At 46.9% G+C, this 13,021-nt stretch overlaps 1 protein-coding gene across 1 annotated transcript in view; it reads left to right on the top strand.

Annotated features, from left to right (window-relative positions):
• Positions 1-5,685: 5,685 nt before the first annotated feature.
• Positions 5,686-13,021, top strand: part of Ptger3 (prostaglandin E receptor 3) — a 68,175-nt gene continuing 60,839 nt past the window's right edge. Inside the window, exon 1 of the mRNA XM_038312129.1 lies at positions 5,686-6,616. Within this exon, the coding sequence (XP_038168057.1) occupies positions 5,798-6,616 (819 nt within the window). The 5' untranslated portion in view covers positions 5,686-5,797. The remainder of the gene's footprint in view (positions 6,617-13,021) is intronic.

A 13,021-nucleotide genomic window follows, 5' to 3' on the forward strand; every position in this document is an offset into this window, starting at 1 on the left:
TTTTACATCCTTATCTGCAGGCAGCAGAAGTGAAATTGACACTAGGCCTAGCTTGAGCATATGAGACCTCAAAATCTAGCCCCACGGTGACATGCTTCTTCCAACAAAACCACACCTTCTTCAACAAGGCACACCTAATAGGTCACTCCCTATGGGCTAAGCATTTAAACATGAATCTATGGGGGACATTCCTATTCAAATCACCATACCTTATAAAACTCAAAATGTAAGTTAAATGTTTCCAATATTCAGCACAGAATAAACATTCACATTCTAAAAGGGAAGAAGGAGACATAGGGGAAACTGGAGAAAAGCGGGACCAAAACCCAGCAGGGCAAACATCAAATCTTAGCATCTAGCATCTGAGGAACTTGTCTTAATTTGGCCTCCAACAGGATTGGACAGATCCACCTTCCAGTTCAGCCTCTCCAGCACACAACAGTTTTTGTTTGTTTGGGGTGAGGTGGGGAAACAATCCATGTGCAGTGCAGTCACCCTGGCAGATGTGCAAGGCAGCTGGTCACATTGACTGCACACTCAGGAAGCAGTTGAATGGTCCTGATCTGCTGGCTTCCTCCTGTCTCTTTTCTATCAGGGCCCTCAGTAGGTAGAGCTGCCCGCACCCAGAGCCAGTTTTCCATCCCTAGTTAATCCTCTAGAAACACCCTTACAGACATACCCAAAGATGTGTCTTCTAGGCAACTAAATACTAAATTGACAGTAAAAATAAATTAACATTCAAAAATTAGCATACAAGAAGGATGAAAGATTTCGGGGGTTTAGTATAGATTTATAGTTCAAACATGCATTTAAAGATTATTATGTATACAATATTCTGCCTATATGTATGGCTACATGCTAGAAGAGGGCACCAGATCTTATTCTAGATGGTTGTGAGCCACCATGTGGTTACTGGAAATTGAACTCAAGACCTCCGGAAGAGCAACCAGTGCCCTTAACCACTGAGCCATCTCTCCAGCCCTCAAACATGCATTTAAATCTTTATTCATTTTATGTGTAGGAAGGCTCATATTTATTTATTTTGTTTTTGTTTTGTTTTTCGAGACAGGGTTTCTCTGTAGTTTCTAGAGCCTGTCCTGGAACTAGCTCTTGTAGACCAGGCTTGGCCTCGAACTCACAGAGATCCGCCTGCCTCTGCCTCCCGAGTGCTGGGATTAAAGGCGTGCGCCACCATCGCCCGGCTCATATTTATTTTTTATTTCTACACAGATAATCTGTTTTGATCCAGGGGTTTGTTAGCTCAGACATGATCTTGTCACATGGCCTTCATCAGAGTCCTCAAACTCATGGAAATTCCCCTGCTTCAGCCTCACCAGTGCTGAGATTGCAATTGTGCAGTACCATAATCAACTTCATAATAGCATTTGTTGGAGATTGTTCTTTTTAGCACCTGTGACAAAAAACATTGAATTACTGTGGTGTGTGTATCTGTAATAAAGAGTTCATACACATATCTATTTCATTTGTATGGTTGTAGAACGTTCACTGACTTTTATATCTACCTTAGTTCCTTCCATGTACTTGGGATAGAATAGTGTATGCTTCTGAAACCATCACAAGACGTTTTGACGCTTTAACAAGAGCGATGTCTCTGTATGCCAATATCACACGCCTTGAAGATGCCAATAAATGTTAGTTTTTAAGTATCAAAAATATTTAAATTAAATTTTATTCAAGACAAAATGGGGTTGATTTAAAAAAAAAAAAAAAAAGGAAGCCTGGGACTGAGAACCGCTATTGGAATGGGGCTGCTGCTCGGCCTTCATGAGAACACGAGGAAGACACAGCCTTCCAGGTGAAAGGTGCCAGTACTGAAGTCACAGATTTAACAAGATTCTCACAATTGGGCCCACAGAAGAGATGCAAAAGAACCCACCCTGATCCGTGTTTCACAGCTCAACTTTGTCCAAAGAGCAGAGACCCCATGAAGGAGAAACACAAGTACTGAGCAGTCACAAGCCAGTCCTGACATGGTTAAGTTGGTGACTATGTCTACAGCATGGATGGTTCTAAAGGAGTGTCTACCCACCATGGGCAATTCAGGACATGGCAGGAGATTGAAAGAAGTACCCTTAGAATCAGAACCAGAGAATGTGGTCCCCATCACTGACCAGCAAATTACAGAAGCACAGAGCAAGTCCATCTGCAGTGAACACAGCCATAAAAGCATATCTGAGAAAAGGAAAGAAAAAGAGCTGTGAGCTTCAGGACAGGAATTCCCAGTGGGACAGCCAAGTGTCCACAGGAGTCACTCCAATGACAATCCAGAGTCACTACAATGTATATTTTTCACTAAGTTATAGGATGCCACCTCCAGAACAAATCACTCTACAAAGAAAAAAACCTCTGGTATCTGAATCCTTCCCTTCCTTTGTGGGGCTTTTGAAAATCAAGATTTAATGTTAAATTTGATAACTGTAGAAACTTCAATGTGTTGATTGGTATCTCTAAGACTAAGACAGTATCTGACAGACCAGGTGCCCAGTGAGTGCTCACCAAATGCCAAAGAATGAAAAATACATTTCAGTACTAACTGTAGGTTCTCCACAAAGTAACAATGGGTCTAGTTCTGAGGCTATTGTTACTATGGAAGTTCAATATGAAGTAAATTCCTATACATAAATATTAAAATATGATGATAGGCGAATATAAGCTTTAAATTTTTTTGAAACATGAAACATGGCCCTTTAATTTCAGTCTCTACTGGTTTGTTGACAAATCAGAGATGCAAGTTTGTGAACTCGGGGTGAGGGCAATGATTACTGTTACTAATGACTAAATTTCTAAGAAAGAAATCAGATTCCCTAAGAAAAACAGATAGTGATCATTGGCAAACTGTCCTTAACGAGGAAAGGGGGATGGTGTCCTTTCAAGTACAAGGCTGAGCTCAATTCCCAAAGCCCGTGTGGACATGCTCTGTCTAGTGGTGTGGATTTATAAACCCAGCACTGGGGAATGGGAAACAAAAACCCCTGAAGTTCACTGTCATTATACCCCAATTGGTGAGCTCCAGGCAATAAGAGACCCAGCCTCAAAGGAAGTGAACAGCTGTAGCACGATTAATAAAAACCCAGAGACAGAAACTGAGGTTCAACCTGAAGGTCAGAAAAGCAAAACAGCCAGTCACTGGCTCTTAACCTCTATCTCAGTTCGAAATAATGATTCTGCCTCCAGGAATTCTCAGAATGAGACGGTCTCTTCCCGTTTTATATTCCTCTGTAGGGCTGGGATTAAAGGTATGCACTACTACTGCCGGTTTCTATGGCAAACTAGTATGGCTACTGAGATTAAAGATATGTGTCACCACTATCTGGTCTGTAAAGCTGACCAGTGGGGCTGATCTTCAGGCAAACTTTATTTATTAAAATACAAATGAAATATCACTACAAACAGCATTGCTGGGAATGATACCCCAGATTGTCTCTGGGCCTCCACATTTACACATATACCCACACAAGGTTAATTTTTCTTTTATTAAGAAATTTTTAATACACTTTTCTTATTTTACATAGCTATCCCCATTCCCACTACCTCTCCTCCTCTCACCTCACCCTTCCTCCCACCCCTCCCCCATCCACTCCTCAGAAAGGGTTAGGCTTCCCATGGGGAGTCAACAAAGTCTGACACTTCACTTCAAGGCAAGACCAAGCCCCCCCCCCCAATATCTAGACTGATATTTCTCCATAGGGATGGGCTCCTAGATGCCAGCTCAAGCACTAGGGATAAATCCTGGTCCCACTGCCAGTGGTACCACAGACCGCCCAAGCCTCATAACTGTCTTCCACATTCAGTGGGCCTAGTTTGGTCCTGTGCAGGTTCCCCTACTATCAGTCCAGAGTCAGTGAGCTCTCACTAGCTCAGAGCAGCTGTTTCTGTGGGCATCACCATCATGGTGTTCACCCCTCCACTCATATTATCGCTCCCCATTCTCTTTAACTAGTCTCGGGTAGCTCATCCCAGGACTTCACTGTAGATCTCTGTATCTGCTTTCATCAGTTGCTGGATGAAGGATACAAGATCAACTCAAAGAAAAAAGAAAGAAAAATCAGTAGCCTTCCTATGTGCAAATGATAAAGAGCAGAGAAAAAAATCAGAGAAATACCACCACTTACAATAGCCACAAGTAACATAAAATATCTTGGGGTAACACTAACCAACAAAGTGAAAGACCTGTACGACAAGAAATTTAAGTCTTTGAAGAAAGAAATTGCAGAAGATAACATAAAGTGGAAAGATCTCCCACACCCTTGGATAGGTAGGGTCAACATAGTAAAAATGGCAATCCTACCAAAAGCAATCTACAGATTCAATGCTATCCCCATCAAAATATCCCAACACAATTCTTCACAGACCTCAAAAGAACAATACTCAACTTCATATGGAAAAACCCAGAGTAGCCAAAACAATCCTCTACTATAAAGGAACTTCTGGAGGCATCGCCATCCCTGACATCAAGCTCTATTATAGAGCCACATCAATGAAGGTGAAAAATTTTTGAGTGCATGTTAGCCTTTCAGTCACTAGAGGGGAGTGTTGTTTCAGATGAACTCAGCCAACTCTTGCAGAGAGCAAAAAGTGCCAACAGGAAACCAACCATCAGAGACTCAAAGTTGTTTATTTGCAAGATGAACAGCTAAGAAGTAGATAACTAGGGATGGAAAAATGCTGTAACAGGAAAGGGTTACTGAAACTTAGTTAAGGTGAAGAAGAGAAATTGTGGGCATCCTCAGTAAGCTTTGGGACCTGGGGAGATGGCTCGGTAAATAAGTTGCTAGCAATGAAAACATGAAGACCTGAATTGGGATTTCCAACACCTGAGTTAAAACCTAGCTGATGTGCTGTTACCCCAGTATTTGGGTGTGGGGAGATAGTCACCAGGAGTCAGTGTTGAAATCTGACCTCCATGAAAACATACACACACACACACACACACACACACACACGCAAGCACACACGGTGGGACGGGATAGAGCGGGAGATTATATAAATATTAATGTTTAATATTACAAATTAATAGAATTTAATTTATGATTCTGTTAATAGAAAATTTTTATTTAACTATAGGGTGGCATTATTTTCTTTGATGAATGAATTCTGAAATGCTCTTATAATTTTTATACTAGAATTTCACTCGGTGCTGGAAACGTGAATTTAGGGTTGTGCTTGCTTTTACATCCAAGAATGACGTAAGCTGTTGTTAAACTTTTAAACTGACATTACCCTAGAAAAATACTTTCCCAATATGAATTTGGAATTGGTTCAAAGTAAATAAAGCAGCAATATGAAGAGGACTTAAAACGCAAGCTCATCCCTATTCTTTTCCAGCTGTGGGTCTCATTATTTTTCCTAAATAAAACAAATACAAAAAGAATTCAATGGCAGCCAAAAGTGATTAGAAATCAGCATTGTTCGCCCTTACTTTTCTTAGGTGTCAGACGTGGAACCGGTTGAGCGCTTTACAGAGTCGGACGCGGGAAGTGCCCCGGAGCTAGTGAGTGTGGCCGAGGGGGCGTTGCGCCAGGTGATCCCGGCCGGGCGACACCGCCCTCAGCCTGCCCACCCGCGGCACCGCCCCTCGGGCTCTCAGCTGCGGGTGGAGCCTCGCGCGGCGTCGGGCGGCGCCTGCAGAGACCCCGCAGCCTGGCGCGGGCGGCGGCGGGTGATGGAGAGCAGAGCCCGAGCCCGCGCCGTCGCCGCGCGCGCGCCGCTTCCCCGCACCTGAACCGGGAGACCCTCGCCCCGCGAACCTTTCCGCGGCTCCGCTACTCCGGCCGGCATGTGGCCGCCGGGTCGCTCCGCCGAAACGCGCAGCAACTTGTCAAGCGCTGCGGAGGACTGCGGCTCGGTGTCCGTGGCCTTCCCCATTACCATGATGGTTACCGGCTTCGTGGGAAACGCGCTGGCCATGCTGCTAGTGTCGCGCAGCTACCGGCGCCGCGAGAGCAAGCGCAAGAAGTCTTTCCTGCTGTGCATTGGATGGCTGGCGCTCACCGACATGGTGGGGCAGCTCTTGACCAGCCCGGTGGTCATCCTCGTGTACCTGTCGCAACGGCGCTGGGAGCATCTCGATCCTTCAGGGCGCTTATGCACCTTCTTCGGGCTGGCCATGACGGTGTTCGGGCTGTCCTCGCTCCTGGTGGCCAGTGCCATGGCCGTGGAGCGTGCGCTGGCCATCCGCGCACCGCACTGGTACGCCAGCCACATGAAGACTCGCGCCACGCGCGCGGTGCTGCTAGGCGTGTGGCTGGCGGTGCTCGCCTTCGCACTGCTGCCGGTGCTGGGGGTGGGCCGCTACAGCGTGCAGTGGCCCGGCACGTGGTGCTTCATTAGCACCGGGCCCGTGGGCAACGAGACCGACCCTGCGCGAGAGCCGGGCAGCGTGGCCTTCGCCTCCGCCTTTGCATGCCTGGGGCTGCTGTCTCTGATAGTCACCTTTGCCTGCAACCTGGCGACCATCAAAGCCCTAGTATCCCGCTGCAGGGCCAAAGCCGCCGCCTCGCAGTCCAGCGCCCAGTGGGGCCGGATCACCACCGAGACCGCCATCCAACTCATGGGAATCATGTGTGTGCTGTCTGTCTGCTGGTCTCCACTATTGGTAAGTAGTTGTGAGGGTGGGGCGTTTGTAGCGACGAGCGGTAAATGGAAACTTTTGAAAGTGTGTGGCACCCCGAGTGCTGGGCAGGCCGCTGCTCCTGCAGCTTCGGGTTGCAGCCTCCAGCCAAGCGTCTCAGCCGCTTATGGAGCTTGCAAGTGCCAGCCTGCCTGGACCTTACAGGCGCACGTGAAAGTGTGGACAACCTGGGCGCAGAGATCTATAGGGGCGGCGCAGGGCCAGGAAAGCCTGACGTTTGCCCCCTGCCTTATGAACACAGATGTGATAACAACTCTAGTCGAACGACCTGTGTTTTAGTTTTAATCCCGAACTTGATTTTCTGCTGCAGAGAAAGTTCAGTACCCAAGAGCCTGGCAGGTCCCCGCTCTTAGGGCTTCAGCCGCGCCGCCGCCCCTCCACTCCATAGCTAACCTTGGCACCTTGTAGTTCTGCGCAGAAGCTAAAGGTCCTTCCTCAGTTAGCTACTGTCTGTGGGGAAGAGTGGGAAGGCGCAGTCGCCTCTACCTCTGGAAAGCCAGTAGACAGTGTGTACACCGCAGTGGAGGACTCTCGGCCCAGTAACACCCTCCCTTTGGCGAGCTATCACTGGGGTCTTGTTGTCCTCCTAAGGGCAAGTCTATGTGATCCCAGAGACAGGGGGTAAGGATGCCTCAGTCCCTGGTTCCCCACACCGTCCATCAAAGAACTAGCCAGAGGAAGCCATACTTCCGCATGATCCCTATCCCTTACTCTCACATGGTGTTTTTGAGGTTTTCTTCTGGGACACTTGTAGCTAGAAACTTCTGTGGTTAAGGATGGTTTGCTAATTCGCAAAGAATGGATGCTTACTTAGGATGTAGGCAACCTGACTTAACAGATGACCAGAGCAGCAGTCCCACGGTGTGGGCAATTGCCACCCATTACACACACACAGGTACAGCTTTTGACAAAGTTTAGCACGCCAGTCATCTCATACGTACAGTTCAGTGAAGTCAGGGACGTCACATTGCTCTGCAAGATGTTAGATCTCCCTTGAAACAGCTGTGTGATTCTTCTTTTCCTCCACTCTCCCCTGATCCCTGACCGCGACAAAGCAAGCCTTTGAGAACCCTATGGTGACTGTCAGGGGGCCTGTGCAGACAAGACAGTGCTGCTGGGACCTAACTGGCCACAAGTGGCTGAGTGGTCACTGTTCTGGCACTGGAACACAGGCTGATGTCATAATCGTGTTTACCAGAACCAGCACCAGTTTTAGACATTTACTGCCTTGGTTGAGGAATGAGGTGTAGGTGGCCAAGCAGAGGAAGACTAAGATCCGAGAATAAACACTTCACTGAAGTTTAAAGCAAGGCTTTAAAGGCAAACAGTTCCCCAACCGATCACAATTGTCCAGAGTCAGGAATCCTGCCCTATGGTCCAGTGCATAGAGATGCCGTTTACACACAAGAATGGGGTGGCTGGCCACAGGACGATCTGAAGTGTTAGCATTTTAGCTAACATTTTAAAAATTCGTTTCTCACAAAATGATTTAATTGAATTCTGGTACATGAGATTGTACCAGAGGAGAAACTCAGTTTCAAAATAGGCAATTTTGTGTATTTCTGTATGTGTATGTGTGGTACACATTCACATGTATGTGAGTGAGAGCACACGCGTCACCGTGTGCCCATGCACTGTTTAGGGCCTTTGCTTGTGGAGGCCAGAGGCTGATGTCGTCTTCTCTGGTCATGTTTCACCTTAGTGTGAAGCAGGGTCTCTCGCTGGAATCCAGAGCTCTCTTCTTTGGTTAGTTCAGCTTGCTGACTTGCTTCAGGGAGCCCTTCCTCTGCCTACCATGCACTTGGGTTGCCCTGGTCACCACACCTGCACAAGCCATTCTCTGGATGCTAATGATCCAGACTCTGGTCCGCACGCTGTACAAGTGCTTTTCCCACACAACCATCTTCCCGGTCCTAGAATAGACACTGAAAAAAAAATCATTTAAGTTTCCTTGGTGCAACATCAAAATATATATCAGCACAGTGTCAGAAAGAGCTGCGGTACAAATTTAGAGTTTTTTGGTAGGCAAGGGGGGTACAAGAACCCCGTGATCTGTATTTTCACCTGTACCTGTCACCCTAAGAAACCGTCTGCATATTTTCTAAGGACGAGTGAAACGTAGAATTCCTATTGTCTTTAGAGAAGTTGTTCATAGGATACTGATCTAGTTACCCCTGTTCTGTCTGGCTGTAAGTTTCTCTTGTTTTGAAGTTTCTCTGATAGTTGTTACTGTTACAGAGCAGAGTAGAAACAGATGCTGTAGGGAAAGAACGAAGGCGCAGCGGTTCCTCACCACCACACATGTCCTAGGGGAAGACAAAGCTTCTCCCTCCTAGAAGCTTTGCAGATTACGAGACGTCAAGCTGTCAAGGTGATGAAATCAGTAAGAAGTGGCCTGCTGGGTAACGCAGCTGCATTTAGTCTGTATTAGTGGACATCAAACTGCCATTTCGTTGGCATCACCAGTTGACTCGGCGACCTCTTGTCTGATTATGATTATTTAAAAATCTTTCGTAATCCATGCCCACCAAGTAGTCCAGTGATTTGACATGATCCTGAGATTCCTAGACACAGGAACCCTTAGGATGCTGTTCAGTCAAGGCCAGGAAGACACTTTATATTTTTGTAGCCTGATATCCCCAAAGAAATGTGACCAATACTGCATCCATTAAAGAACAATAAACCCAAAGCTACGGATGCTATGAAGGATGAGGTCTGATGAGCAAGCAGCTGCTCGTCCTCAGCCTTGGGGCCGGACATGGAAGCCTGGAAGTGTTTGTCCTCATTCCTGGGTTAGCCACACTGCTGCTCGGTGTCCACACATCCTCAGGAATACTTCAGTAGAGATGTATTTTAACTGGCATTTGTTTTAATAAGATACAAGAGATATATGACTTAGTATATTATTTTAGGTGGAAATATGATTCTACAGCATGTAAAAATATTTTGCCAATCCCAAATTATCTCTACCTGTAGATCCTGCCATGTTTGGATGGTGCACAAGGAGAAATAAAAATTCAAATATGCACCTTAGGAAGATTTGGCTATAATTTGTTTTATGAAGTGAGAGTACTCAAAATTCATTACATTTTAGGGTTTATTTCAATATAATATACTGTTTGGTTCTCTATTTCCCTCCCCCCATCTTTCTTTCTTATTCTGAGCACTGATTATAGAACTGAAGGTCATGCACTATAATTTCAAATTTAAGTAGACTAATACAAAACCAGTCAAAGAGGAGCTGGAGATGGTTCAGTAGTCAAGAGCAATAGATGCTCTTGCAAAGGACCTGGGCTTGGTTCCTAGTTCCCATATGACAGCTCACCTGTCTGTGTCTCCAGTTCCTGGGGATCCAACACGATCCAACACTCCCTTCTGACATCCACAGGCACAAGGCATGCACATGCTAGACAGACTCTGTGTGTGTGTGTGTGTGTGTGTGTGTGTATTTCTCTGTGTGTGTGTCTGTGTGTGTGTGTATCTCCGTGTGTGCGTATCTCTGTGTATTTGTGTGTGCAGGCAGAACAACCATACACCTGTTGTTTTTTTTTTTTCCTCAGAGAAGTAAAATTCCACACTTATGGGTGAAACAACTAAAAAACCACGATGCAGGGCAGGCAGGAGTTCATGCCTTTGACTTTCAGAGGTCCCACGGCATGGCTTACTCTCGTGGCTGACCTCAGTGTGTTCAGAAGCACAGTCAGTGAAGACGGTATGCACAGTAGATCAAGGGGGTGCGTGTAAAATTTCCCAGACCCAGACTGACTAGTTTGTACCCAGATGACAGAATGAAGACCTCCCATTGGGTGACAAGCAGCAGAACCCCGTGTGTGGAGGTTGGGAAAACAATTATCAGCAGGACTCTGGCGTGTGGATGGATGTGTGCGGGCCGGAAGATGGTGAGGCTGGCTGCCACTTTATTGTTGGGATAGACTGAGCGGGAAGGCTGGTTAGCTAAAGGAAAAGAAGGTCCATGCGCCGTTGCAGGGATTTATGAGCAGCCTGAGTACTCTAAGACTGTCACCAGCTCCTGCAACACCAACATTCACTGACCATCTTCCATGGAATTAGAACCAGAGTTGTGACCCAGGACACCACCTCTGACTTTACTTTCAGTTTTGGTTGTGGTTTCCTTGCTGCTTGCTTTCCTGAAGCCTGGGAATTCTAGCCTTAACCACAGCACGGGAAGCCTTGTGCCTTCTGATCTGCAATGCACAGAGGTGGCCCTACTGCTAGGATAGTATTCTCGGGGCTAAGTGCTTTCGTTTGGGAGAATCACCATTCATCGAATCCAAGTTTGCAGTTTGGACAAGGGACAGTTGGGTTCCATGCTGTGTACCGATAGGAGGGAGGGGATTCTCTGAATGATGCAGCTTGAGGCCAATATAACCAAAAGATTGAGATAAATCAGAACTAAAAGATGTAGACATTTAAATTTGGGGTTTGTGAGAATGCCGATAACTCAGTGCTTCTTGAGCATTTGAGGGGAGTCAGGTGGTCTACAGAATGCAGAGCTGTGAGCCACCAGCCTTTCTCACCGAAAAGCTGCAAAGGTCAGCCACACAGGACTAACAGTCGGGAACATGCCTGGGGCTGCTCTGTGGTGCTGTAGGGTTTTGTGGACGCATCTAGGGCAGAGCTTCCCTTCTCGGCCCTAACACTGCCCTCCAGGGCAGTAGGAAGTCATCCAGATTTTCAGCAGGTGCGGTGTTTTATAACCATCTGGGGGGTCTGCTTTACGTCTCCACCTGGGCTCTGAGGCTGCCTCCTCCCACCCATGATTCCTCATCCTGGAGGTAACAGGGCAGATTAGACCGTCCTCCCACCAGCCATGGCTCTTAAATTCCCACTTTCTCCCTGAGATGCCAACTTCCATAGATAAAGATGGGAAGTGGTTTTCCCGAGGTCTCCGCCTTAGTATACCACAATAGTGCAGGTAAATGCAATCATTCACTCTTTCAAGATGCGGCAGAAGTATGCAGCTTCTTCAGTGAGGGGCACGTGGGGGTAGCCGGACAGCGTGAGGACTTGGCGTGCTGTTATCGTCACATAGAGCCCCTTCCTCTCTGTTTTTCCACCTGTCGCCCACTCCACAGATCCTCTAGGGCTGCGGGTCCAGCCAGTGAGAGGCCGCCATTAAAGGAGCTCTTCCCTTTCTTGGTTTCATGCTCCTCCTGTAGGACTATTCTTTTTTCTTTTTCTTTTTCTTTTTTTTTTTACCTTGAAACGGGGATAAGAGTGCCAGCCCATTTTACAGGATTGTAATGAAAAGCTAGGCAGGCACGTGTGAGGATAGCGGACATACAGTGCGTGGTGCTTTACTCTGAGCCTGGCAGGCTGGTGGCTTTCTTCCATAAAGGATGTCACCACGATGTCTCACTGAATGACAGCATTCACGTCAATCTCCTACCTTCTAGGACATCACCATCATTGTTATTGTTGCAAAACTGATAATATGGAGTTTGTGTTTTACAACTCAAAATAAAACAGAAAACATGATAGAAAATCTAGCATTTCCAAAAAGAGACAAAAGTAAGAAAAGCACTGAATTATGAGCACCCATGTTGCATGCAAAGTAAGAGAAACACCGAATTCTGTGCACACATGTTGCATGTAAAGAGAAACACCAAATTCTGTGCACACATGTTGCATGTAAAGAGAAACACTGAATTCTGCGCACACGTTGCACATGTGACTCATGATCCCTTTCCTCTCACTACATCCAGAGCTGACAACCCCTTTCATTCTCTCGTCCCCAGACAGTTGTCAGGACCTCCCTTTCCTTAAAACTTCTAGAGTCCAGTTGCCTCTCTAGTGGAACAGGGGTCGCCACTATCCTGTGCTCTCCTCATGCTTGTGAGAGCAGGAGGGCTCATCTGCAGCCCATCCTCCCGCTTCAGCAGCCCTTCTCTGGGATGGAGGTGAGTTTCTGCATTCTCTGCTCCCACACCTTGTGGGGCTTTTTTATAGTCAGGGATTCTTTTTTCAGTATACATACCAATCCAAGTTCCCACTCCCTTCCGTCCTCCCATTCCCTCCACATATCCCCCACCCCACCCCCATCCACTCCTCAGAGAGGGTAAGGCACATTGCTTTGGAGAAGTTCCAAGGCCCTCCCTACTATATCTAGGCTGAGCAAGGCATTCACCCATAGAGAATGGGTTCCCAAAAAGCCAGTACATGCAGTAGGGATAAATCCTGGGACCACTGCCAGTGGCTCCTCCGCCCGCCTCAGCCAGGCAACTGTCAGCCACATTCAGAGGGACTAGATTGGTCCTATGCTTGTCTGGCTGGAGCTGGTGAGCTCCATTAGCTCGGACAGACTGTTCAGTGGGTGTAGACATCATGGTCGTGACCTCTTTGCTCAAC

The sequence above is a fragment of the Arvicola amphibius genome, chromosome 14 (assembly GCF_903992535.2).
Source record: "Arvicola amphibius chromosome 14, mArvAmp1.2, whole genome shotgun sequence".
In the NCBI taxonomy this organism is placed as follows: domain Eukaryota; kingdom Metazoa; phylum Chordata; class Mammalia; order Rodentia; family Cricetidae; genus Arvicola; species Arvicola amphibius.